The sequence below is a fragment of the Trachurus japonicus genome, chromosome 1 (genome assembly GCF_045865225.1).
Source record: "Trachurus japonicus isolate A0001 chromosome 1, Traja_1.0".
Lineage (NCBI taxonomy): Eukaryota > Metazoa > Chordata > Actinopteri > Carangiformes > Carangidae > Trachurus > Trachurus japonicus.
The window spans coordinates 892,418-919,676 of NC_140907.1; the positions used below are offsets into that span (position 1 = coordinate 892,418).

The 27,259-nt window shown below is 40.7% G+C and overlaps 1 protein-coding gene and 1 long non-coding RNA gene across 2 annotated transcripts in view; both read right to left on the reverse strand.

The window, feature by feature from the left end:
• LOC146991054 (uncharacterized) overlaps nt 1-27,259 on the reverse strand; it is a 607,823-nt gene that overhangs the window by 164,043 nt on the left and 416,521 nt on the right. The gene's annotated exons all lie outside the window — the stretch shown is intronic.
• sorcs3a (sortilin related VPS10 domain containing receptor 3a) overlaps nt 1-27,259 on the reverse strand; it is a 272,255-nt gene that overhangs the window by 113,681 nt on the left and 131,315 nt on the right. Inside the window, exon 3 of the mRNA XM_085792439.1 lies at nt 9,335-9,434. Within this exon, the coding sequence (XP_085648565.1) occupies nt 9,335-9,434 (100 nt within the window). The remainder of the gene's footprint in view (nt 1-9,334; nt 9,435-27,259) is intronic.

The following is a 27,259-nucleotide window of genomic DNA, read 5'->3' on the forward strand; positions in this document are numbered from 1 at the left end:
TAGTTTAGTTTTTAGTTTATTTTGGACATGTTAAAATAAATAAAACATGATACAGTATGCCTGGACAAGACAACACATGAACAAAAATAAAATAATTGAAAATAAAGATAATTAGATTTCTTTTGTTTGTTTTTTCATATCCGTAAGGGAGTGGGAAGAAGTAAAACTTATTTACTCCCACCCCTTATTCATAAATTATCTATCAAGCTTTCTTGTCATTATAATCTGTACAATAAGTTAATTTATGAGTTTATCTAGCTGGATTTATTCTAAAATATGATCACTAATCTTTATCTCTCCATATAGTCATATACAAAGACAAACTGAAGGTAACACCAACAGAGCAACAAATAAACTAAGTAAATACCCAAATAAATAATAATCAGCACCTTGTGGTTGTCAAACACCCTCATTCCTGTACATATTGAAAATAATTTCTTTGTACTTCTTTTTGAACTGGATTATGTTTGGACATCATTTTAACCCCACATTCAAACTGTTCCATAGTTTAATTCCACAGATAGGAACACAAAAGCTCCTTCTTGTTGTGTGTATATTCTGGATTTTGAAATTAAATTGTCCCCTTAAGTTATAACCCCCTTCCCTTTCAATGAATAGGCTACTTTTTGAATGTTTCCAGGCAGTGAATTGTTTGTTGCTTTAAATATTATTTGTGCTGCCTGTCTGTAGATCAACAACATCTTTGAATTTCAGTAGTTCTGACTCTAAGAAAAATGAATTTGTGTGATCCCTATACCCTGCCCTATGAATGACCCCTATTGCTTTCTTTTGCAGAGTGATGAGTGGATATATTGTGCTTATATTGTGTCAGATATCTTGAACATATTGTGGTCAACCTAAAATCAGACACGTATTATCCTCAGGTTTATCTACATCCTGAGTACTGTGTGATATCTCCTTTACCTCGTAAGTGTGGAAAAAAAATGTTTCTAATTTTATACATCCAACTACATAAAAAGTATGTCATATCAGCTTGAGAGAGAGAACCTCAGGGACTATGTTTGTGCTTTACCCTTGATGTGGAATTAGAATTTCTGCACATAAAACAGGCAGGGGCACTGAGTCAGGAGGAGTAATGAATGCCAGCTATGATCTGTTCCTCACCCTGACATGGTTTAGCTCAACTGTCCCTGGATCCCATTACCGGCCGCGCCATGCAAACGTATTCAGGGTCAGTGTACCTTGGCTGGGCATCGGGAAAGTGAGGCTGATGAACCAGAGCACTTCCACAACTCTGAGCACAACTCCACTGCACACAGGAGTCCTGTTTTATTTTCTGCAAGTCTTGTTGATGCTACAGATCCTTTCCCTTTTCTTTTTTCTGTCCAGCATGTGTCTGATCAGGCAAGTGGAGCTCAACAAAATGATTATTTTCAAGGACAACACTGCAACACCTGTCATACAGCAGCAAAATGATCAACACTACTATTGAGTGGCCTTGACTTTGGTCTTCACCACCTCATTATGCCCGTGTCCTCAGGTTGAAAAGTTTGATATACTTTTGAATCTGTGAACACCAGAAGTCTGGAGACTAATTTATCCAGCTTATTGTGCCTGTTTACTTAAAATTGACCACTAATATAGATTATGTATTTATAAGAATGATGAGTTGCTTTTTTATTTCATGATAGAGTGCACTTTGTGACACACAGTGACAAGCTCTAGCTCACATCAAATGAGACAGAACTAGAATAAATGTGTTGTATTAGATAGCAGCAAACACTGCTAGACAGCAGACACCTAAATGATGCTGGAACAAATACAATGTACTGTAGTACTTAGATCATATTATGGCAAATGATACATGATTTGACAATATCACAATTGGATTAAATACAGTAAGTGCCTCAGATTCAGTGTTACAATTTGACACCATTAGACACATTATGCTGCTGTGTTAGACACCACAATGAAAATGTTGTACTGTAATCGTGTCAAAATTAGAATAATTAAGGGGAAAAAAACAATTTAATTTGAGCTTGGAAACATCATGACATGTAAACCACCACACCACCACCAAAGTCAGTAATAATTACTAGTCTATTGGAATTTAATTTAAAACTTCACAAAGGTAATGATGCATTTTATCTTCAAAGAACTGTGTAGCTCCTCTAATAAGTCATAGTCCAAATCATTGGGGCAGTTAAAAGCTTGTTGCTCTGGGCGTTTCCTCCTGCCTCACATTTCTACTGTTTATACCTGTTAGTAAAATTATACTGTACTAAAGAGTCATTTACTGTTATTATGCCAACTTGTCTTGAGGCAGTAAGATCACTTTAACCCACAGCTTATTTTTGTAACAGTCGTTTTAGTAGCTGCTGTCAAGTTTGCCAGATTTTTCTGCAAACAAAATGTTACCTGTAGCTTTCATGAGCTGAAAATACACAATGGGTCAAATTTATATCTGTCTGTCACCATGTGTGGTCAATCAATCAATCAATCAATCAATCAATCAATCAATCAATCAATCAATCAATCAACCAACCAACCAACCAACCAACCAACCAACCAATCAATCAATCAATCAATCAATCAATCAATCAACCAACCAACCAACCAACCAATCAATCACTTTTTATTCATATAGCACCTTTCAAAGCAAATAAATGCTGCTCAAAGTGCTTTGCATTCTGATTGAAAAAGTATACTGTATACATAAGAAGTGAAACAAGAAGAATGACATGGAGACTAATACACAAAGATTAAAAACAAGAATAGAATATAGCACTAGTAAAAAAGAAAAAATAGGTCAGGCATGTGAATCACATGGTAGCCACACCCTTAAAGACCCTGCTGTTCTATATGTTGCTATCTGTGCTTTTAAGAGGACTTGCACTAGGCTAGTGATTAAGATCATAAATTGCCCTGGGAAATGTTTATAAATCCAGTGAGAATTTGCCTCATTTCTCTCATTATAGACAATTCTGTATCAATCAGTTATTAATTAAAATTATAGGATTAAAGCAGAAGTAAGCGATCCGGTCGTTTTGGCTAATGCTGCGTTCCAGGTAGGCTTTTGAAACCGTAAATTACAGCTTCAAGTCACAACTTACGACTTTGTAGCGTTCCAGGCAACCCACTCGTGTTTTTCCGACCTGTTTTACCGGTGAAAGTCACTATAACGGCCACTCGTAACTTCCGACCCGTGAACTCGTACCAGATCGAACTGGTACAACTTCACAGGTCGGAAAAACACGAGTTACGAGTTGCCTTGAACGCACCATAACAGTCCTCGTCCCTACGTCACCACATTCACGGCGTCCCTTGGCTGCACACACAGCCCTGCATGCCGTTCTCTCTCCTCATTGGATAAAAACTGTAGGATACGAGAAATGTTTTCTCCTCGGCTCAGAGCAGAGCAGAGTGACTGACAGACCCGTGTTTCGGTCCAAACACTCTATGTAAGTGATTGCTGTCGGAAGATATAACTATTTAAGACTTATATTAACACAAATATATCACTTACTTCTGCTTTAAGGCTTCACTTTCAGACCCAGAGTCTATGATAGGATCATACTGGGGCCTCATGTTGAGATTTTGTCCAAGTTTGCATGACAGCATCAAAACCAGGCAGCAGATTAAGCAGCTGCACACTGACGCTCTGCTTCTATCATTCTACCATTTCCAGAGGTGCTCTGTTGGATTTGGAGCTGGCAACTGGGAGGAACACTAGAATTTGGCCTTCAGGCACGGTGGGTGCATCATCATGCTGGAAATGGCAATTAGGAGACAGTAAATTGTCAACTGAAATTCTGATGTATCAGAATGACACATTTTTCCATGTTCTGTTGTGTGTTTCAATGATTTGTTGCATACTCTAATCCAAAACTCAATGGCCATAGTTTAGTTTAGAGTGAAAACTTTGCACAACCAGTGACACAGTCATTGTTATGTCCCTGGAGAAAGTGATGTAAAAGCAGCTGCTGGGTTTTGTCCGTTGACTGCTGACTGCAACACATAGTGAGAGAGGGTCAACGAGACACTTCCTCCATCTCATTTCTGTGAAGAGGGAAAGAAGCCTCTGAGGACTGCATTGTGGTGTCTGAAGGAGGAGGTCATAATCAGTCAGGTAATAAGGACGAATAGGGAGAAATAGTAAGCACATAAATTGCTCAACAAGCTGAGGTTATTGCTAAAAGAAGTGCTGTTTTAAAGGACAGGGACTTTGTATAATAAGAAAGCAGTGCATGAAATCAGAGGCCGGTCCCTATTGAGTGTGTCACCACCCATGTTCCTCTGTCTCCAGTCTGGCAATGGGCCGACTGATCCAGTCAGTTCATAACAAACCTCTGTTCAAACTTCTGATGACGAATGAAATGATAGCAGCACAACTTATGACCCTGAATAAAGTTCTGTCTGCTGGAAGCTAGAGGAATGTCAGGTGTTGAAATAAGGAGCAATGTGTGGTATCTTCACACACCAAATATTTGTTCACTTTCCGCTGGCCCTGAAGTGGTTTCCCTTGTGTTATAAGCCTTAGCTCTGATCTGTTTACCTGGAATATAAATGATTTGGACAGATAGTAGATTTGCATGGAGCAATTGATTTAAGTGTCAGCTGTCTGTCATCAATGGCCGTCCTCAGGAACTCCAAGAGAACATGGGTCTCCCCAGTGTGACAGATCTTAATGCAATGATAAAGGGACAGTCAGAATGTATCTGTTTGAGTCATGGCTGAATCTTTGACATCTTCTCAGAGACCCAGGAGGAGCAGCTGATGACAGGCAGGTAAAGCTGCAACTACTGTGCAGACAAACCAGCACCTCCATATGTCTGGAGAATGTGCTTGGGGCTAGCCAATAATTAAAGGGAGAACAGTTGTGCTGAAACTGGACTTGTTCTGGAATTTATTTTAATGGGGATATGGAGCTGTGCATCATTAAAGGGATACGCCAACATTTTTTTTCGTGTCTTGCCTCACTCCCGAGTCCATGACCAGCAGAAAGACACCATCCTTTTGACTGTGTGTGCAGTAACAAGGGAGATACGGGCAGAGCTAGCGCATCGCTAATTAGCTTAGCTCAAACGCTGGAAGTGCATACATGTAGATAGTGTTAGCCTGCCTCCTACCCGAGCCAAAACTAGCAGTCAGAAGCCGATTTCATTGTAGCTCTAAACTCTTTGCTTGAACCCTCTGTTTTGACTGATCTGATCTCGTTACCGGCATTTGACCGCTCAAGATGCCTTACCGGAGAGTTTTGTCAGCTCTGAGACGAAGATCGGCCCGCCGGTTTCCGTTTAGAGTTTCTCTGATGACTTTAGGTGGAGGCAGGCTAACACTACCTATGCACTAATTTGCGGTGTGCCAGCTCTGCCCGTAACTCCCTTGTTACTGCACGCACAGTCGAAAGGATGGCGTCTATCTGCTTGTCATGGGCTCAGGAGTGAGGCAAGACATGAAAAAAAAAATGTTGGCGTATCCCTTTAATGTTGATGCAAGTGAGCCAATCACTGCAGCAGATCTAGTCTCATAGCAGGTGGAAGTCTGGAAAGCCCCAGAGACCTTCTGAGAGGGTTGGCTGATGACTCAGTTCCAGACTCCATGACTCCTTCCATTAAGAAGAGGGGAGAACCAGGAGTGAAGCCAGAAACTGAGTTTGCCAAGTCAGAGAACACTTGGACATTGTCCTCATCCTCAAAACTGGGGGGGACCAGGATGTTCAGCTTCACCAAGCGGTCAATATCATCGTCCTCCCTGAGCGCTGTAAACTGTTTGCTGGCAGCTTCTTCTGCACTGTGGGCAAATATAGCACCATGGCTCAGGGTGTGAGGCAAGTCCAGAACAGACGAAGCCAAATCATGACTGACAGTGGCTGTGGACATCCAAACGAACGTGGGTATTTTTGAAACCGTGTGTTTCTCTGCACGGTTTGGCCTTTAATCCACACGTAGCCACAGTTGTGGACCGGAGTTTTTTGTAACTGGAGTCCAGGGTGAACTTTTTCGAAAAGTCCGGTTTCAGCAGTCATGTGTGGACAGGAAAACCGAGGAAAACCGCAATTTCTTGTCGACATTGTTTGACGTCACACTGTGCGACGGTAAACAGTAAGTTGTATCCATGGAGACTTGTGGAGCACTCTAGACGTGACCAGCTGACGGAGTTGCTGTTACTGGTGCTATTTAGCATTTAGCATAGCCATTGTTGTTTTTCCGGTATTTTTTATTTTTTTTAATTTAACCTTTATTTAACCAGGCGAGCAAATTAAGAACAATGAATTAATTTTTCCAGCCTTGTGATTGACTAAAATGGCCTTCCTGTTAGGAATGCTATCGCCACCTACTGCTTTGGCATGTGCATAACATTGTTTGAGGCAGATTTTGCGGTTTCATGTGGACAAAGATATTTTTTATCACACCAGTGGTGTGGACGGGATTTTTTTTTCCATAAAAGTTTGGTTTCAAAAATACCTGTGTTCGTGTGGACTATGCTTTTATGTAACCAGCATGGCAGAAGGGGCAGAGATGGAAACCATTGGCAGAATGCTTGGACACCAGTAGCAACACTCAGGTAACCCAGGTGTTTTATATTATAGATAAGGGCCTGATTGGGTCCCAGTGCTCAGCACAGGGCCTGAGGGGAGTCATGCTCTTTTGTACATGTGCAAGGAATCAAGCCGGTAATGACGGCCCCAAGAGTTAAGCAAATACAGAAATAGAATGGAGCAGATCAGCAGTGTGAGAAGCACCAATCGTACCACAGCCACAGTTCCTGAGCTCACATTCACAACACATTCCTGTTCAGACGGAAGCACAAGTGACTTGATTAAGTCAAGACATGTCCACAAGAGTGGGACAGACATATGTATGGACAGATGGACAACCTGTAAACAATATGCCCCTAGCTCTGTCACTAGCATGAATATTCACAGAATGATGTGTTGCAATTAATTGCTTCATTGTCGTAAGGCCTCTTCACAATGTTAATGTCTCCTCTGTGTGATCAGATGAAAAGATCAGTTTCATTAATGTCTTGTAAAGTCAATCTACTCCATATGCAAACAGATGCATAAAGCAATGGAATGCTAACGATAAGTAATTTGTATTTACTGGAGAGTATGTCATAGTCATTTTTCTAATATAGTGCTGTGGGGGGAACATGATGATGAAAAGGCTTTGGGCCGGCCTGGTCTACAGACTGAGACTAGACTCTAGACTCTTAAAGGACAATTCCAGGCAAATTCAACTCAGGGGTGTATTTTCCTATCATTTTAGGTCTAAAATAATGAATCTGAAGATTTTCAGTTTAATCGCTCCTGTTTTGCGGTAGTTGCGTCTGTCCCCGCATCGCCACGGCAGCAATGAATGGGAGTGGATGTAAGTTCCGCTGTTTAGGCTGTTTCCAGCCCTCAAAGCCGCAATTTTTTTCCACAGACAGCATCAGATGGCGACTCAAACATGCACCGAGAAGTTTATTTACTTCAAGCAAGCCGACATGTTTGTAAAACTAGATCTAATTCAAAGTCTCCCGGAGTCTCGCGCGAGCCCGAAGTTGCAGTGCTGGTGTGTTCAGGCGCAGTCGGAGCTACCGCTTGTGTCATAAACACAGGAATATCAACTCTTTACTTGCTTGAAGTGTACATTTTTTCCACAGACAGCATCAGCTGGCCACTCAAACATGCGCCGAGAAGTTTTTTTTACTTGAAGCAAGTAAAGAGTTGATATTCCTGTGTTTATGACACAAACGGTAGCTTTCCAACTGCGCCTGAACACACCGCGCACGGCAACTGGGTCTCGCGCGAGACTCCGGGAGACTTTGAATTAGATCTAGTTTTACAAACATGTCGGCTTCTTTTAGACCTAAAATGATAGGAAAATACACCCCCGAGTTGAATTCGCCTGAAATTGTCCTTTAACTGCAATATCACTGACCTATCAACATGTGTACCAAACAAGTGGAGTGCACCATGTACAAATCATATCCTGCCCAGTAACAGGTGCACTCATAGTACACAGTGTAAGGGATGTAGAATACTTCCTCCAAGATTTTAGGTATTTTTTTCACCAAATAAAAAGCATGACTGAGGCATAATAGTTAATATAGCATCTATAGAATACTGAAAATTAATTCTTGAGATATTGGGGAAAAAAATTCCCAAAAAAAAAGTAATCCACAGAACTCTTAGGAAGATTAAAGGTTCTGGCAGCTGTGATCATACTTATTTCTGTAATTTTTGTAGCATGAAATTTTCACCAAAAAGTTGACAAAGAACACACTTCTGGATATTTCCCTGTTAACTTGGCAATACCATAAATAAGTCTATTGGCATATGTCCACAGATTAAACCACATATTCTTAAATAAAAGACACCATTCAAATAATGATTGAGAATGAGTTATACATAAAAAATACATGGATAAGTGAAGGGCAGTTGTATTATCTGTGGAATTATCTGTTCAGAGGGTGAATTCAGAATAACCTTGCCTACATTTCCACAGCACTTTCATCTGGAGAACCAAACTCCTGCCACACTCAGCCTCTGTCCCCCCTCTGCATATTAGTGAGGGGTGAACAACAATCTTGTTTAACTAAATTCCAGTCACTTCTACTTCTTTGACATTCTTTCTCGTTGATGTTGAATTACTGTCAGTAAAGCTCAGGACCTCCTGCAGATGTTTCAAATCAAAAGTCTCAGATGAGGGGTTGTCTGCATGCAGAATAGAGTCCTCCAAAAATGATCATGTATCAAGTGCATTTGCACTGTTTTCATTTTTTGTTTTTACCAGATGATATTCATCACAAGTCATATTCGGATTCCACCTGGGTCCACTAAGCTGTGACTCACACGCTGGGATGCAACACAACTCCCACAAAGAAAGATCAGCTGAATATAATGCTGTCATCAGCAAATATTAGTAGATTTTCCCCCATTTTTTTTCCATATAAGTTTCTTCACCAATCATTTCCCTAAAATATGTATGTATAAAACAGCACGCAGATAAAGTTTAAGGAATATTTATATCCATAAAAATGTGTAAAAAAAAAGAAAAGAAAAAGTATTTAGCCTATACTCAAATAACTTATTTAATATGTCAAAAATAAATTACCAAATGTGAGTTGCCAGATAAAGGGTTAAGGTAAGATCAGATAACATAAAATAAGTGAGCTCTGTCTTATTTTGGAGTAAGTGTTCAGTGTGCTGTTATCCTTTTTGCAAGCAGCATCAGTAGCTGCTCCTGTAAATAATGTCCTGACTACATTATAGGATACACTTTTATAGCAGCATTCAATTTTTAAATTTAATAAACACTTTAAACATTTCCATTAAAAAGCTGATAAATGGTTGCAGAAATGTTAGAAAACAAAAACCTCTCACCTTTCTCTTGTTAGTTGGACAGACATAGAGGTAACTGAGGACAGTCTTGGATCCAATTTTGTCATTCATTCTCTCATAAGTGGAGCCGTAGTCAGTGGATCTGAATGGGGAAATGAAGGGAAATTGAAGTGAAAAGCAAGCAAATGATATTGTAAATAAACCCGTGGAAAGCAAAGCACACTGCAAGTCTGCTGAAAATCTAATGGGTAAACAAACAGGCTGTGGATTACTGGGACACCGAGCCATACGTGTCAAAATGATATTTATTTTGCAGTGATGAAAAACAGGGCAATATCAAATTAATATCATACACAACACACAGACCGAGTTTGGTTTGGTGCTGGATAGTACAATCAGGAAATAATCAGACCCTTTCACTTTTTGTTGTTTTATGTTTTTATTTGTTACTTCGTAGATTGAAAGTCATGTTCCCTCATCTAACTTAAATCAATATCCCAAGATGACAGAAGTGAAAAATTAATATTACACTGATATAAGTATATTTCAGACACTGATACTGAGCCTGAGTTCCCCCCTTTTCTCCTGAGATGTGTCTGCATGATAGGAGTCCACCTGAATTCATTAAATATAAATGTATGAAGGCTCTCAGAAACAGTGGTTTCAATATTTTCTAAATGGAAGACTTTAGGAGACTGGGAGTGCTCTCCTGGGGGGGTCTTGGGAAAAACCTTTGATCTCTGGACCTGATCCAGAGTGGCCACACAGAAGCCTTTCCACAGTGAAGGATGCATGAAAACCCAGTCGAGGGCTTTCATGCAAAACAAAACAAAACAAAACAAAAAGCACCTTGAGGACTTGTCTGATGAAACCAATATTGAATCATTTTGCTTCAATTTGAAGCATCATTTCTGGAGGAAAACCAGACACTGCCATATGCCATCCCAGCAGAGAAGGAGCATGATGGAGGTAGCATCAGGATCTGTCCCAGTGGTTTTCACTGGCATTGATAGGGAAATTAGTCAGGGAGGAATCACAGCTGAAGAATAAAAACCCGGTCCAGAGGGCTCAACACCTCAAACTGGGCTGAAGGTTTAACTTTCAACGGATCAATGACTAAACACAGCCAAGAAAACATGAGAGTGGCTTAGTGACACCTCTGAAAGTCCTTCAGTGGCCCAGCTGGAGCCCTGATCTGGAGTCCAGAGAGACCAGACCTGAGAGGATCTGCAGAGGAGAACGGCAGAAAATCCCCAAATCTAGCTGTGCAAAGCTTGTCACGTCCTCCCCAAGAAGACTGGAGGCTGTAATCACTTCCAAAGGTGCTCAACTAAACACAAAGCTTCAACTAGTGATTTTTTTTATTCTCCATTTGAATACATTTCAAAAATGAAACAGTATTGCAAAAACACTGTTAAGGGAAAAAGGAAGTGTTTTAACACAAGGCAGCAACCAAACAAACTGTGTAAAAGTGTCCTACATGCAGTGTGTACATTTACTGTGTGTGGGAGTGAAACCTTTAGCAATAGAACAAGAGAATATTAACCAATCATCTATCGCTGCCAGCAAAAACGAACCATTGGAAAATGTCTGGGGACCTGGTACTGTAAATAATTAATTCTCTCCCGATGACTACTATGAAATAAAATATGACGAGTGCAAAAACATGTGGATGTTCTTGAGCCCTTGGGGTTTAATAATTTAACAGTGGGAATGAGCCTGTTAGCCAGCCTGGTCCCTGGAAACTCCACATAAATCCATCATCACTAGTAACTACCAAATCTGCCTTCAAGTAGAATATTACAGCATTTACACAGCTCTACTGGTTTTTCCCTTTCTGTTCCATTTTTTCTCTATCAAAGCTGCATTCTTGTGCCCGGGATTTCCAAATCTCTCTCTCTCTCTGTGGGGACGGAAGCACCCATCCACAACAGAGGCATAACTCCCATTTGGATTTGCAGTCTATATTGTGGTGCAACGAGGAAAGTGAAGATGATACCTATTTCCACATTCTTTCTTTTTTTTTTTTCCTTTTATCAGACCTTGCTGCCTGAACTCCTTCCTTGGCAGCAGAGTTTCAGAGAAATTATTGAGATTTTTCACATTCAGATTCACTCCTGAATGTCTCGCAAAACAGTAGCTGTTACAACGGCAAAGTCTGACGGACAGCATTATATCATGGTGTAATAAAGTGGTGGTGTGGGGTGTAGAGCTGCATGGAGAACAGCCCCAGTTCACAGCACTAAAAAACCAACATTCTCAGACACAATGAAAAAATTATTAGGAACATAAATAGCTAATCAAGCAATTAAGGGGAGACACTACAGGTCAATAGGGTAAAACATTTAACTAATATCACCATGAAACTTCCCATCATTATCACTTACATTAAGACAAATGTAAATGTAAGTATTACAAGTTTTGTCAAATGTTATGTTTAAATATGTAAATGAGGCAATATCTAATGAAATATGCACTAATTTGCATACATTTCCAGAACCGAAATCTGAACAATGGATAAAGCCCCTTTCAAAATTCTTGTTTTATTTTGTTGACATATTAGAGTCAGAAGTTTTTACAGAGGGGATTTTTGATGTCTCTTTTTATCACTCTGTAAATGAGAAAATACTGTCACCAGCCCTAAAAAATCAAAATGTGCCTTGTTTTTAGGAATAAAATGTTATATAAATCAGGCTTTGAATGATAAATCAACAATCCCCTCAGTAAAAACCTTCAGAATATAGCCAGGAATAAAACTGGAAGGGTTGGTGTCTGTAAGTGCTGCTGAAGTGGAGATTTCGGGCTCAGAGTCTGAGGAAAAACTCATTTTGAGAAAACTGCCTTTAAAGACTTGTACTGTAAAATTCCATAGATTGTTAATGTACATCATACTTTTACGATTGGGTGTGGATACGGAGGAAATGACCATTTTTGGAGACTACATCATTGTTCAGGAGAGAGAGAGCTTTACAATGATACCTGACATAACATGGGTCAGACAACAGGCACAGTATGTCACAGTAGGATGTTAACTTTTGGTGAGTTTAGGAGAAATCTACTGACAAAAGAAGACAAAATTAAGTAAAATAAAACATATTTTCTACCATTTCTTTTGACTTTTCTGAAGGAATACAAATCTCTAAATTGATCAGTGCATGAAAAAACTGTGTTTTTGCCTGTAGTGTCTCGCCATACAACAGGTTTGTAATTATAATGTTGTGATTTTAATTTTGGAGAATAGCTATTTTTGTTAATGTCTATTACAAAGTAAGAGACACCAGGACACCTTCGGCTACAAACCAACGGTATAGGAGGATGCCGCCACCTACTGCACCTGAGGATGTAACATCCCGACTTTATTGTGACGTTACATTCTGTAAATCAAACCTGTTTGTTGTAAATATTTGAATAAAGTCCTTCTAACCTGTTCCTGTTTGTCCTCTTTCCCAGAGAGAGCTCACTCTCTCCATGTGCCCACGGTATAGCAGAGTTCATAACTGACTGAAATGAGCCAGGAGCGTCTGAGAAGCAATGACAAGATTTGGTTGAATTCCCTTAAAAGTTCAGTGTGTAATAATTGTCAAGGTTTATTGGCAAAAAATGTTCTCACTGATGGTGTCTTGACTTTAATATTTTGTATATTAGCATAGTATAGTATATTTTAGGATATTTTTTATAGTATATTTGAATATAGTGAGGCCAAAGTTAAGAAATACTTTTATCAAGTATACAGCTCTTTCAAAATATTCAATACAATACAAAAGGCCAGACGTGGACACATTAAATGTTGCCGTAGTAACTCCCTCAAAACTGGACCGACCTACAACAGTAAATGTGTTGTTCTCTACCACTGAGTGGTGCAAGTAAACACTTTGTAAAATCACAATGTCTGCACAAATCACATGTCTGTCACCAGACAAAGCTACAGTACAGTATACAGCTTCATGGATGCTTGCACAAAGTCCCATACAACATAACATGATTATCCTGCAGCCCTGTGTACGGTCTTAAAGGGTTTGTAGAGGACACATACTCAGCAGGTGTATATACTGTAGGTAAACAGATGATTGAAAGCAGGTTGGTTGGTAAATGTTGATGAATGAATGAATGAAACCCTTTTACCCAAAGCTATAGCTAGGATCCCTTCCTATGAGTGATACTTAGAGCACATTCACTGTATAGGGCCCTTTCCTGTTTGGTTGAATGAATAGCAGCCTGCAGATTTTCCAGCTGCACTCCAGCTTGAGAGCTCTGCCTTTATTCATAGAGCTAAGGTTGTAATGCATAGCTATGGTTTTCTGTAAATAAATATATCTACATTTCATGAAAGCCTGGAGAGGAATGGACCTCCTCAGAATGAACATATGTTTACAGCGTTTATCTGAGTCTCACTTCCACACCTCGCTGCCATCGTAAGAATGAAGGGAGGAAAGACAAATACTGCCAGCGCCTGACTATTCTACTTGTTTTTAATCTGAAACACAGCACTGGGATACATTTTTTTGCAAAAAAGAAGCCTGTTTCCATTTCTGTTGAGACTAGCGGTCTGTGATGAAAGATAGCAGCTGGAAATATTTCTGTGATAAAGGCAGACTTTGGTTTTACATCAGAATGTGAGTGGAGGATTCTCATGATGCAGACAGTGTTTAAAGAGGAGAACCCACTAGAAAACTAATCTAAAGCAGAGGTCTTCAATGTTTTTCAGGCCAAAGACCCCCAAACTGAAATGAAGCAGGGACCCCTACTATGGTTGCCCACAAAGTTGACACATTCCTCTTTTTATTCCTATTAGTATAAAGGGTAATTAGTTTAGTTTTATCTGTCAAGAATAAATCACATTGTCACAGTAATTTCCTGAGAAGAGGTAAAAAAAATATATAATTCCAACTTTATGGGCACAGTGTACATTGAATAAAATGTTCTATTATATTAAACTGGGCTGAGTGCCATGTATTAATGCACCTGTCGTAGTTGTGACTTGAAGCTGTAACTTACGGTTTCAAAAGCCTGCCTTGAACACAGCATTAGCCGAAACGGCCGTGCCGATGATATCTGCTTTAAATTCAGTCAATCCATATCTAAACAGTTCAATCAAATTAAATAACCCAGTGTTTGTTTTGTATAAGGAAGATTCATTATTCAGATTATTCAATAATATTTTATTTCTAAAAATAGAAAAATGAATCCAGTTCTGGGTATGACTGCGGCTCAGATGTGTCCGTGAATCTTCCCAATATTTCCTCCTCTAACTCTGGATACACAGTCAGCACAAACACTAACACTCACTCTTAGCCAGTGTCAACAAACAGAGTGTCCTTAAAACCCTTGGTTTAGGGTCATCTCTGGTGATAGACTGAGCATAAGGCCTGATCCTGGATTTCTCAATAAGGATGTGCCAGTTTTATTTCGGGATCTGATGTTAAACTGAACATTAATCATAACAGAGTAGCCTACAGTTAAAGCAATTCTTACCGATATGGCATTTCACTCAGCACAGCAAAAACATTTGAAAATCAACAGCTCCACCTCCCTCACAAGTCCCACCCACCTGTCCCTCCTGCTGCACCTCCACGAGCCCCCTCCCTCCCCGCTGCATGCGTTGGCATGGCAACGCTAAACAGAACAGGAACGCGAGTGAAACGGGAACAACACAAACAAACACAACACCGGAGTTTTAAACCGTATAAACGGACTCAGTGATGATGACTGATGAGTTTTATAATAAACTGTTGTTAGCCTACTGCTACTGGAGACGCAGGGGAAGTGATTGTTACAGATTACAGTTCTCAACGAGCCGGGCTGGCGGCCGGACCAGCTCCACCTGATGCGCTGGTTCAGGGCCAAAATAAATCCAGACCGAGCCGAGTCGAGCCGCGCCGGTCCGGAGTTCAACCGGGTCCGGACCGCTGAGAACTCACAGAGCTAACAGTAGCCTAGCCCCCTAGCCGTTAGCACAGAGCTAACAGTAGCCTAGCCGTTAGCACAGAGCTAACAGTAGCCTAGCCGTTAGCACTGGATGCTTTATAGACACATGTGACTTCCTGTGTTTACGTATCACTCAGGGCTGCTCACTATAACGTTACAATATCAGACATGAAACTCCACGACCAGCTGCGGCTGCAGTTATTGGGCTTTTAAAAAACTATTTATTTCCAAAAACCTTCTTTCTTGTGTGTGTTGTGACTCTAGTCCCCTCTGCTCATGTCCTGCTACTGCTCTGTCAATAATTCTTCCTGGTCGGGAGGGGGGAGAGGAGGAGAGGGGTGCACAAAGTGATTACATATTAAGTAGGTTCGGTCGCTCGTCAAATCTTATTAATCGGACCGAATAATATTATTGGTCAGACTTTTCTCAGAATTATATGAGAATTAAAAAATGATGAGTTTTTAACCCTGTTGGGTTTCTCTTACATTTTAATGTATCATCAGATTATTAATAGCATTTTAACTTAGACAAAGAAATGTGCAAAAGTTCCAGAAAGGTAAGAATTGCTTTAAATAATAATAATTAGAAAGACATAACATTTTAAAAAATGTGACTTCCTCTGGAGCCAAAAATAATTCAAAACCACCAGAACAGCATCTGCCGTTATCTAAATAATCACAACGTGGAGGATTTCATTTGTAAAGTGAAGTCCCCCTATTTTCTCTTTCATTCTTTTTTTTATTTGTTTCAGAGAGATAGAGAGAGAGAGTGCTGCAGTGCATCATTGCAGTGTATGAACATCAAATGACTGGGAAAAAAAAAAAAAAAAAGGCAGACAGAAATTGCATTACGGGATGTTTGTGAGGTTTTGCCAGATGGCTGCCAGTAAAGCAGAACAATTCAGTGTTGGTGTACAACGCTGTTGACCATGCTCTGGGGAGAGAGGGAGAGAGAGAGAGAGATGCACTTCAAAGACTGAAGGATGAAAACCCACCAAACCATCTTAGTTCCTAAAGCTCAGCAAACAAAACTCATCGGCCTGAAGCTTCTATAGGCGGTAGAGAGAGAGAGAAGCTCTGTCACTCCAAGGAAAACAAAAGGTTACTAATTGAACTCTTCTCGGTGTAAAGCTGCTATGGCTTGCCCGTGAATGCAGGCGAGTGCATGTGAAACAGCAAAAAGGCACGATGGGGGAACAGAAAACTCCAAATCAATATTCATCAGGGGTCTGAGGATGAAGCATCATCAGTTGGTTGTCGGAGTTGAACCGAAGAATCAACAACTCAATTTTCCGTCCTCAGAAAGAGTGGCACACTGAGACGCGTGAGGCTTAGGGGGGGGGATGGAGAGACGGAGAGAGGAGACGTTTCTGAGCAGAGAAGAACCCTGTGGCAAAAATCAAGCCTGAAGCCTGTGCACACTCGCTGACTGATGTGCTTGAAAACCAGTCACAGCAGTGGTGAACCGGAGTGTTCTATGCAGTGAACGCATCACAGACTTTTCTACTTTTGCAGTCTTTTGTTACAGGGTCACACTTTAGGGGGATGACAAAGTCAATTCTGCTCTAGCCACAGGTCGTCAACGCAATCTTGTTGTCTGGATAAAATCCAGGGAACTTTGGTTGATCAGGAAGGAAAGCACAAAGAGCTGCAGCCAGAACAACACACCTACAGTATACTACTGTAGAAGTCTGATGACAGAGTAGGAGGGACCAGATTTTAGTAAATCAGAAAACCTTCCAGCAACAGATTTGCTGAACATACAAATCAGAAAGAACCAGATGATCCTGGATTTAAATCCCGGCCCTTTAAGTGCTGAGTTTGCTGAGTCTTTTCTTTGTGTGGGTGTTCTGCGGCTGCTCTGATATAAGTCGTCTAAATTTACACCTGCTCAGTAAAAGGACTGATCCGGTCGTGTGTGTGTCAAATAACGACAATGTCTAGATTACAACTGAGCTAAATTTAGACAAAAAGGCCTTATAGTCATCTCACTTCCATAACCACCTATTGCACTGACTTTACACACAGTTGATAGAATAGAGAAAAAGCCTGAGAGACAGGACAGATGTAGATGCTGCTCTGGAAGTCACCAGTGGTTACTGACTGGTACTTAAATCATGCACAATTTTTATTTTTAAGGCCTTAAAGGGATACGCCAACATTTTTTTTTTCGTGTCTTGCCTCACTCCAGAGTCCTGCACGGGTCCAATTTTGGAAACCCGCGCCCGCCCGACCCGTTGGTTTTTAAGCCCATGTCCCGACCCGTCACCCGTGATTATTTCTGACTACAACCCGGATCCGACCCGCCCGTCAATATTAAGACCCGTTGCCCGACCCGCTGCCCGTTAGATCGCCGTCTTCACCGGCGATAACGGAGGTAGGCCTACAGCCGTACTCTTTAGAAAAAAGAAAAAAGAAAAGAAAAGAGAGTTGGGGGGGGGGGGGGGCCGTACTCTTTCGCGGCTATTTCCGGAACGGAGAATGATAGCGACGTAATTCTTTTTTTAATGAAAGCAGGACACTTCAGCCTTTACATTGATCCCATCGGTGTGTTTGTAGCTTACCCAGAAGCCGAGCAGTCAAGCCATGACAGGCTAAACTCCAGGGAAAGCTGTGAGCGGTCACACGAGCGGCCAAAGATCGTTTATTTACATCAAGATGCTGCTCTGTTGTTGCCGTGAGTGATAAAAAAAAAAAGATTTGCTACGCTGGTTCATGCAGCTGCGCGTGAGTTTTCCTCTGTAGGCCTACACATACACCCGCTACCCACCCGTGTTCATTTGAGTTCCGCCCGTGCCCGACCCGTGAATTTTCACAAGACAGCTTATCCACCCGTTGAACACCGTTTTTGCGGGGTACCCGTCGGATACCCGCGGGGATCCGACCCGATGCAGGACTCTGCCTCACTCCCGAGTCCATGACAAGCAGATAGACACCATCCTTTCGACTGTGCGTGCAGTAACAAGGGAGATACGGGCAGAGCTGGCGTACCGCTAATTAGCTTAGCTCAAACGCTGGAAGTGCATAGGTAGTGTTAGCCTGCCTCCTATCCGAGCCGAAATCAGCAGTCAGAAGCTGATTTCATTGTAGCTCTAAACTCTGTAAATATATCACTTTATCGACATTTCAAACATTTTTAGGTGAGAAAGTAGCCGTTTAGATCAGCAGTGTGTCGTTAATTTGTCTAAATACCAGCTGTTTACAATTTTGTTCGGACGAATTTGGCGCTACTCAAGCTAGCCGTTGTGGCCAACGCACTTCCGGTTACTTTCACAAAATAAAACACCCGTTGCCCTTTACATACAGAAAACCATGACGATAGAATTTGTGCTTTTACTTTGAAATAGGAAGCTAACCTACCCTCAATGTAGCTAGCTTGAACCAAAATAAACCGTTTTTGCTTGAATCCTCCGTTTTGACCGATCTCGTCCCGTTACCGGCATTTGACCGCTCAGGATGCCTTACCAGAGAGTTTTGTCAGCTCTGAGACGAAGATCGGCCCGCTGGTTTCTGTTTAGAGTTGCTGAAGAGTTTCTCTGATGACTTTAGGTGGAGGCAGGCTAACACTACCTACGCACTTCCAGTGTTTGAGCTAAGCTAATTAGCGGTGCGCCAGCTCTGCCCGTATCTCCCTGGTTACTGCACGCACAGTCGAAAGGATGGTGTCTATCTGCTTGTCATGGACTTGGGAGTGAGGCAAGACACAAAAAAAATGTTGGCGTATCCCTTTAACAGTCATTAGATCAAGATAAACACAACACCTGATGATGATGATGATGATAATGATGTAATGCAGGGCTGCACGAATATGGCCACGATTATTTTTTATCAAGATTATAAAACATTTATTTTTATTGCCAAAAATATATTTTTATTGCCAACCAAGAAATCCCATTACCCTCCATAGCGTAGCTCTGAGCAGCTCGCAGCATTGCTCCGCTGTTCTAAAAATAGCTTGCACCGACAATTAAAGGTAATGAACCTACTGCTATGACTATAGGGATTATTGCAATGGGCCAATTTGCCTAAATGTTGAACTATCCCTTTAAATATTAGAGTTATATTAGTTGTGCATGCAGAGTAGGTCGTCATTTTGAGCCCTTTTACTCGTCACTGCTCTTAGTGCTGCAACACATGCTGATGACTGATATTCAGGTGTGCATATAACAGACCTTCGTCCCATCTGAATGCTTCCAACAATGGGTACACTTAGTGCCAGTGCTTATAAAACCTCCCCTCACCCAACCCGACCACATTTCACTCCACTTACACCCCACAGCCGAAGTCTAGACAGGTGGACGAAGTGAAGATCAATGTTCAGTGGGTCAGAACTGCCACAGTGAGGAACTGGGATGTGTTGGTCTGTGCGATGGCCCCGCGGTGACTGGTGACCTGTCTGCGGTGTTTCCCCTGCTATTCTGTGTGAAGCATGAAGAGAACGGCTCCAGACTGTGTGTGAGGCTGAGCAGCAGTAAGTAAGCACAGATAATAAATGGATGGATGGATGGGTTGCCCTGGGTAATTAGTCTGTTACTTGCAGCCAGTGTACTGCTTTAGTCAGCAATGGATTATTAAGTGCTTTAATCCAAAACACTAAGCCGCCACTCTTGACAACATTCAGGCAGAAATACTGTTATTGTTGTCATAGTTCACTATTACAGCAGGCTGGGCTCACTCTGGCATATTGGTGCCGTTCTAAGCAGCTTCCCTGTTTATCCCAACAAAAGGCTGCGGACAGAGCAGCCTGTTCTCCAGTGTAGCCTGTTCTCCAGTGTAGTGTAGCCTGTGCACATTAGACACAACACTAGAGGGGTTTGAACATGAATATTAAAATGTCTAGAATAGTTTTAAGCCCATGAAGGAACATTAAGCAATATAACAATGAGGTTCGGTAATGAACACAGTGAGACATCATTGACTTTTCCATTCAGATATTTTGCCGCTGTGCTTTTAGCGAGGTAACTATTGTTACATGCTGTGTTTATAGAAGCTCTGCTGGTCTGGCCTCCTTGCAGACATTGCTGCAGGCTAATGAGCTCTTTGACCAGCCATTCCTGTCCAGCTTTTCATCAACAAAGAACTTATCTCTGAAGGTGCAATGGCAAGTAGGGATGGACATTTCCAGTAATTTCCTAACCGAGTAACCTATCCTGGTCTTACTCGAGTAACCGATTACTTTAATAAAAATAGAATGACTCATAAATGTGCTCTGTCTGTCAGACAGAGCGAACTTATGACACACAGCGTCGTCAGACAAAATGTCAGGTGGTTATGACATTTTTTTAATCCTAGGTTAACCAGGTAATAATTCGTAATCGATTAGTAGATTGCCTAACCCGGCACCCGGGTAACCACGCACATGCTTAGTGTAGGTATTATCTAATTTGTGAATATAAGTTCGCTTCTTTCTGCCCCCTTTCATTCAAGAGTTACAGTATTGTCATTGTTTTTTATGAGTTATATTTTATTTCTTTGTTTTTATGCTTGATAAATGAATTACATAAATAAATAAACTAAACTAAACTAAACTAAACTAGTGGCAATGGGTTCGAATCCGACCTGTGGCTCTCTGCTCTGCCCTAACTTCCCTGTCTCTCCACTACTAATGGGAATAACTGGGTTATAAAATAACGGCGCTATACTTTTTTTAATAAAAGTTACTATTCCCCACGTTATAACACTGTTACCGTTACTGACAATAAAATGTGCCAAGAAGTCCCGTCACAAAATAAACCCGTTAAAGTGTATGTTTATAGCCTACACATTTTTTTTCAGTCCATCAACTAGATGGACAAAAAAAACAAAAAACAAAAAACCTTTTATCTAGAACTAAGCAACTCACTCTGTATTCCTCCGCGACACACTGCCTGTGCGGAGGAATACTGTACTGAGTGATTTGGTTAGTTCCAGGTAAACTGGAGGTTATGGTTATAGTTATGATTAGGGGGGCGAGTCCAAGTAATATGACATATTTGAGCATTTTATAAAAAAAGTAACGCAACAGTTACTTTTCCTGGTAATCAGTTACTTTTATAATGTAGTTACGTGCCCAACACTGCTCTCCACTGTCCCATCCAAATAAAGGCAACATCTTATTTAGTAAAACAGCCATCAGATTTACCTCCATACGTGGTGCTAATGCCTGACCAGCAGATGTGATGCTGCACTGCAGATCAGATTTATCCGGTTCTCACCAGTAAATGGTTTTGTTTTGAACCAAGACAGAAATGAAAACCTTGAAAATGGCGATGAGGTCTAAATGTAGCAGAGGAAGCGGACATCAAGCAGCATTTAATAATCAGCGCTCCCATCAGCAGACTGTATCTCAGCAAGAAGAGTCATAATACACAGGCTGTCATGGAGTTTATCTGTGGAGTATACACTCACTCTGAGCTGCACTCTAGTGGAAACTTGCACGCCCACTGGTACACACACACACACACACAGGCATACTCGAAAGGTGGCACGCACGCACACACTTTCCTCGCACCTTTCCATGTTACTTCCGAAGGAAACTGCTGCACAATCTCTCCTCTAATGCAGAACCCATCCAAGCATAATTGAAAATGACTTTGGAGAATTGCCACATTGAGACTGGAAGATGCTGTATTTGCAGGTGTTTCTGCGGGAGGGCTCCGAGTTGTCGGTGAAACACACGTGAGAATAGAGGACAATGAAGCATGAAAAAAATAATGGAACCTCAAAAGACTGAGCACCGAAAAAGGCTGTCTTTCTTTCGGCAGATTAAAAAAAACGTGTTGATGTACGTATTCATCTGTGTGCGCGTCTTAATGTTTGCTTCTGTGTTAGAGGGAGACATGTGACGAGAGAATATAAAACCAACCCGAGTGTGAAAGGAGCAGAAAACAGGAGACGTGTCTGCCATTCCTGCCGCTGCTAACACAAAGCAGCGACAACGTCAGAGCTCGTCCTGCAGCCGAAAACACAAGATCTCACAACCTCCGAGGGTGATACATGGAAACAACAAGCAAAGGTATGTCTAAAAAAAAAAAAAAAATCCTCATGTATCCCATGTTGTCACCAGGCCTTATACCAGATACAGCCCTCGCTGCATCACTGCACCGCTCCTGACAAATGCAAGCGTTGAGGAAAAATACCTTAAAGGAAGAGCCGGAGTGGGACAGAAGTGCTGACATTCAAAGATCGCTCTCAGTGACAACATTTGTTGTGTATCCCACTCGCAGCCCCGTGTTCTCCGTTCAACCTTGACAGCGGGTAGGCAAATATCTCTGCTTCATCCACTTCTCTGCTCGCCACGCTCTTGAATGCTTCTTTTTCCAGAATGAATCTTCAAATAAAATATAAAACATTCAAGAATCCCTCCCAGACACCATGACTATTTCATGAGGTCTAGAAGGACTTTTTTAAGGCCGTAAAAAGATGAGTCTGCCTCTGACATCCGGCCCGTTTCCACGGTGAACGCAGGTCACTGAACCGATCTGTATTGTCTCGTGACGTAATCACCTCATATAACCCGCTTTTTCTCTTCTCTCCAGCTCCACTCGTATAGGTAAACCATGAGGCCGTGCCCTTTGATCCATCACAGACGCAACTAAACACTATTAAGCCGATTAAGTCAGTGTTCTGGCTTTAGAGGGAAAAGCTCCCAGTGTAGATTTCAACCTGTCAAAGACGCTGAAAGAAAAGAACAACAATTGAGGCTTGTTTTCCATTAGGCCTTGAAAAAAAACAATGGAAAACAATTATTCAAACAGAACAGTGCTATAATTTACATGGTGAATCGACTTTACACCAGTTATTGCAAGAATGACAGCTACTGTAAGTCACATTTTTGTAAAGTGTTTTTCTCTTTGTTGTTTAAGCTTAGTTTATTTCATTTTATTTTTTTACAATACACAAGGACACTTCAGTAGAGACATGAGGACACACACCTCTACAACATGAATGACACAATAAAGACCAACACTTTGTTCAGGGTGCTTCTTTGTGAAAACAAGCCGTGTGTGAAGTCATTACCTACAACCATTTTCAATGTCAGAGTGTTGGAGAATTCTGTGCAGCAGGGTGTAACGTCCCTTTAACAATTCTATAACAGAACAAAAAACATCTGTGGAGGATAATAGGTCATAGATAAAATATCAAAGACAATGAAATCAGTGTTTCCCCTACTGTTCTATAGAATGAAATTGAAGCTGAGTCATTTTTACCCCCTTATACGTCTATATAAGTCAGTTTGGAGCATAAATCGAAATTACACAGACTCATCCACCCCCACCCCCCATGACAAAAAAGTTAGAGGAAACACTGGAAATAATAAGAGGAAAATAAGTTTCAGTATATTTCAGCTGATTGGTAAAAAAAAAATAAAACACTTTTCCAATTTTATAAAATTCCCTTTTCTGAAAGTTGTTTTTAAGTGTGTAAATGGACTGACCCCACAAGCGATGTCTCAGATCTTTAAAAAGACAGACAACTGTAGGACAATGACAAGGAGCATAACCAAGCAAAACTGTAAAATTCGAAGATGCAGGACAACATTTAGCCAATCATCCTTCTCAGTGCTGTTTACACACCTATGGAATTCTTTACCATCAGAAATTAAATCCCAAACAGAACTAAAGAGGTTTAGTGTTAAACATTGGAAATGTGAATATTAATTTCTCACAAGTCATTGTCAATACAGCACTTTACTAAAATTTGACTTGTGTTTTAATCTGAAATGTACAACTGCAACTGTGTTTGTGTATTCATGGTACCTATTCACCGTATTATCCACTGTATTTGTATCATTGCATTTATTGTATTCAGTATGTTATTCTATTCCAAAGCCTGCCCGAGCACAAAGACTGCAAATTAGCTGGACGTCTTATACAGTACAGCATGCATCACATTTTCCCATTTTCTGTGGCAATGTTGTATGTATCGTCCCTGTTAAATAAACATTAAAATAAATAAATACATTTTTTTTTAACCAAGTCAAAGGTTAGATGTCACAGTAGATGAAGGCAGAGCATGTGTATTGATATATATTTTAATGACTCAAATAAAATAGTATGGGATGATATATAATTGATTTAATTAGATGATAACCCTTCATTACATTTGGCCAGTTATGATTGAATGAATGAATGAATGAATGAATGAATGAATGAATGAATGAATGAATTTTTATTTTCGAACATGTATAAAAAAATTTGTACAAAAAGAAAGAAAAAAAAATAGAGCCAAGACATAACAAAACACAGCATATTGTTCAAAAAAGGAGTAGGAAGAAGTAAAAAACTTTTTAATTTCCCACCCTTTTTAACTATTCTTCAGTTTGTAACTACTACATAATACATAATACCTATTAAAGGGATAGTTCACCCTAGAATGATATTTCGCTCATTATCTACTCACCCTCATGTTGACTAAGGGCTGGAAGAAGTTTCAGAGTCCTCCGTCCCTTCTCTGAGTTACAGGGGGTCTTGGCGTAGCAGTGCATGTCCATATAACGGTTGCAAAGGGACACCAGAGCTCTTCGTAAAAAAACACACACAAAAAAACATCCAAATACCTCCATGATGCTCGTATGTAATGTCCGTCTTGTGCTGAAGCCCCAAATTGCGTAATTGTCCCGAAAAAAATTAAATAAGTCTATATTTTAAGCTTGTTTGTAGCGGAAGCTTCTCGAAGCTCCTCTTCCTGGTCCGTCCAAATCTCGCGTGATTCGCAGTAACCGCACTGACGCCGGCGCAAATCACGCGAGATTTGGACGGACCAGGAAGAGGAGCTTCGAGAAGCTTCCGCTACAAACAAGCTTAAAATATAGACTTATTTAATTTTTTTCGGGACAATTACGCAATTTGGGGCTTCAGCACAAGACGGACATTACATACGAGCATCATGGAGGTATTTGGATGTTTTTTTGTGTGTGTTTTTTTACGAAGAGCTCTGGTGTCCCTTTGCAACCGTTATATGGACATGCACCGCTACGCTGAGACCCCCTGTAACTCAGAGAAGGGACGGTGGACTCTGAAACTTCTTCCAGCCCTTAGTCAACATGAGGGTGAGTAGATAATGAGCGAAATATCATTCTAGGGTGAACTATCCCTTTAAATATATACATAATTAAATATATACCATATATACCCTAAACTAAGTTAGTTACAATATAACGATCAACACTATTCTATGTATCTATTTATCCCTCATCATCCTCCGTTAACACACTTCCTCTTCCCTATTCTCCATATTCCTAGAAGAAGGACAATTCAAGCCAACATCACCTGGGTAGTTTCTATTTTCTCTGCGCTGTAGCTCAGCCACTGTCCCACTTTCTTCCAGTGCAGACCTACAGGGAGGTTGTTAGAGGTGTAGAGCACACTCACGGGGGTCAGGTGTACCTTCACATATCATTTCCTCCAACATAATAATCCCATTGCATTTGGAGATAGCCTAATGATCTGTCTAAAAACCCAGCGACTCTAAAAATAAAAGGCTTACTCTCTAAAAGTACTGAAGCAAGCAGCGGAGAAGTAATCCTTCCCTTTTTTTTAATGCGGTCCTTACAGACTGTAACCTCTCTGTGTCACAGTGGATGAGGCCTGAAAACAAACTCAAACTGATTTATATCTGCCATAACGCCTTTGGATTTATGCTCATCATGCGCTGTGTATGCACAATCCAATTTTAAATTATTCCCTCCCTGAATGATTCACAAATGCGAGTGTTTAGTGGAACACCAGCTGTTTCCCTGGTGGAGACTCGGTGAAGTAGGAGTGATAAAAGCCAGCCAGGAGTGTCAGAAGTCTCAGCACACTCTAAAGTCTAAAAGTCTTTTGTTTGATCGCCTGCTCATTTCGCCGGCGCCGGTATGTGCATCCTGTTGCCGCAGCACAGGGGTAAATAGCTTTCTGCTGCCGTTTCCAAAGAGAAGGGGAAGAGTGCTTTCCTGGAAGGTGAGTATAGGAGCAGAGCTATCCTTCATGATTCTGCCTTTGCGCCTTTATCGGGTAACTTTCTTCTTTCTGATAAGCAGCTCCACAGCCAATCATGTGGAACTTAGAACTCAGACATGTGAAAGTGAAGTTTTACTGAGGTAAGTAAGTTGAAGGATGGGGAAATGAATAATAAACTTTCAGTGCAACCTTCACTGAACTTTCTTCCAGCTCTGCACACCAGAGGTGGGTGTAGTTACTTAAGAATAATGTTACTCTAGTAGAAGTAAAAAGTAGACATTAAAATATTTACTTGAGTAGAGTGTAAGAAAGTACTGAGTAACTGCCGAGTACCTAATCTCTGATTTGTTTGTTAAATGATCAGCGCATGTAGGCCTAATCAAATACACAAAAATATAAAATAGCACTGAAAAATTTCAGATATTGCCAAAGAACAACATTTAACAAGACAATATGTTTTTTTTTTTACAAAGTGACATAAATTAAGACAAATTCAGCCACAATAATCTACATAGGCCTATCTATGAGAGATCTATGAACTGTGTGTTTGTGTTACGTTTTGCGTTGGATGGTTCACGTCTCCACGTCGCTCATTAACAGGGGTGGACTGGGACAAAAATTTGGCCCTGGACTTTTTGGTCCAGACCGGCCCACTATCTGCGCGCGGATATTTTGCCAACAAGCACCGTTGATGTACATACAAACACACAAGCTCTTAATAACACCACTACTAAACGATATACACAACAAAGTAGAGGAATAGTGTGGAATAAGTTAAGTTTGGACAAGATTACATGCACATAATGAGTCTGCATGCAATCAGAGCTTTGGCTAGTTGGCTAAAGTATGGAAAACAATAGTATCTGAAAAATTGACAAACACTCATTTTTATCTTAGAAAGACAGTACAGCTCAACATAATGTATAGACAATGAAGCATGACAAGAAATACTTGTAATTTGTGTGCTGCATCATGAGTAATATGTATGCAGAATGATGTTTTACTCTAACAGTAGTTAATAAGTGTTTTATTAATTTTAACTGTATAATGTTAAACTGTTGAAAGGACAATAAACCATAAACACTGACTGAAAAAAATATGGAAAGTATATATTTGTTAAG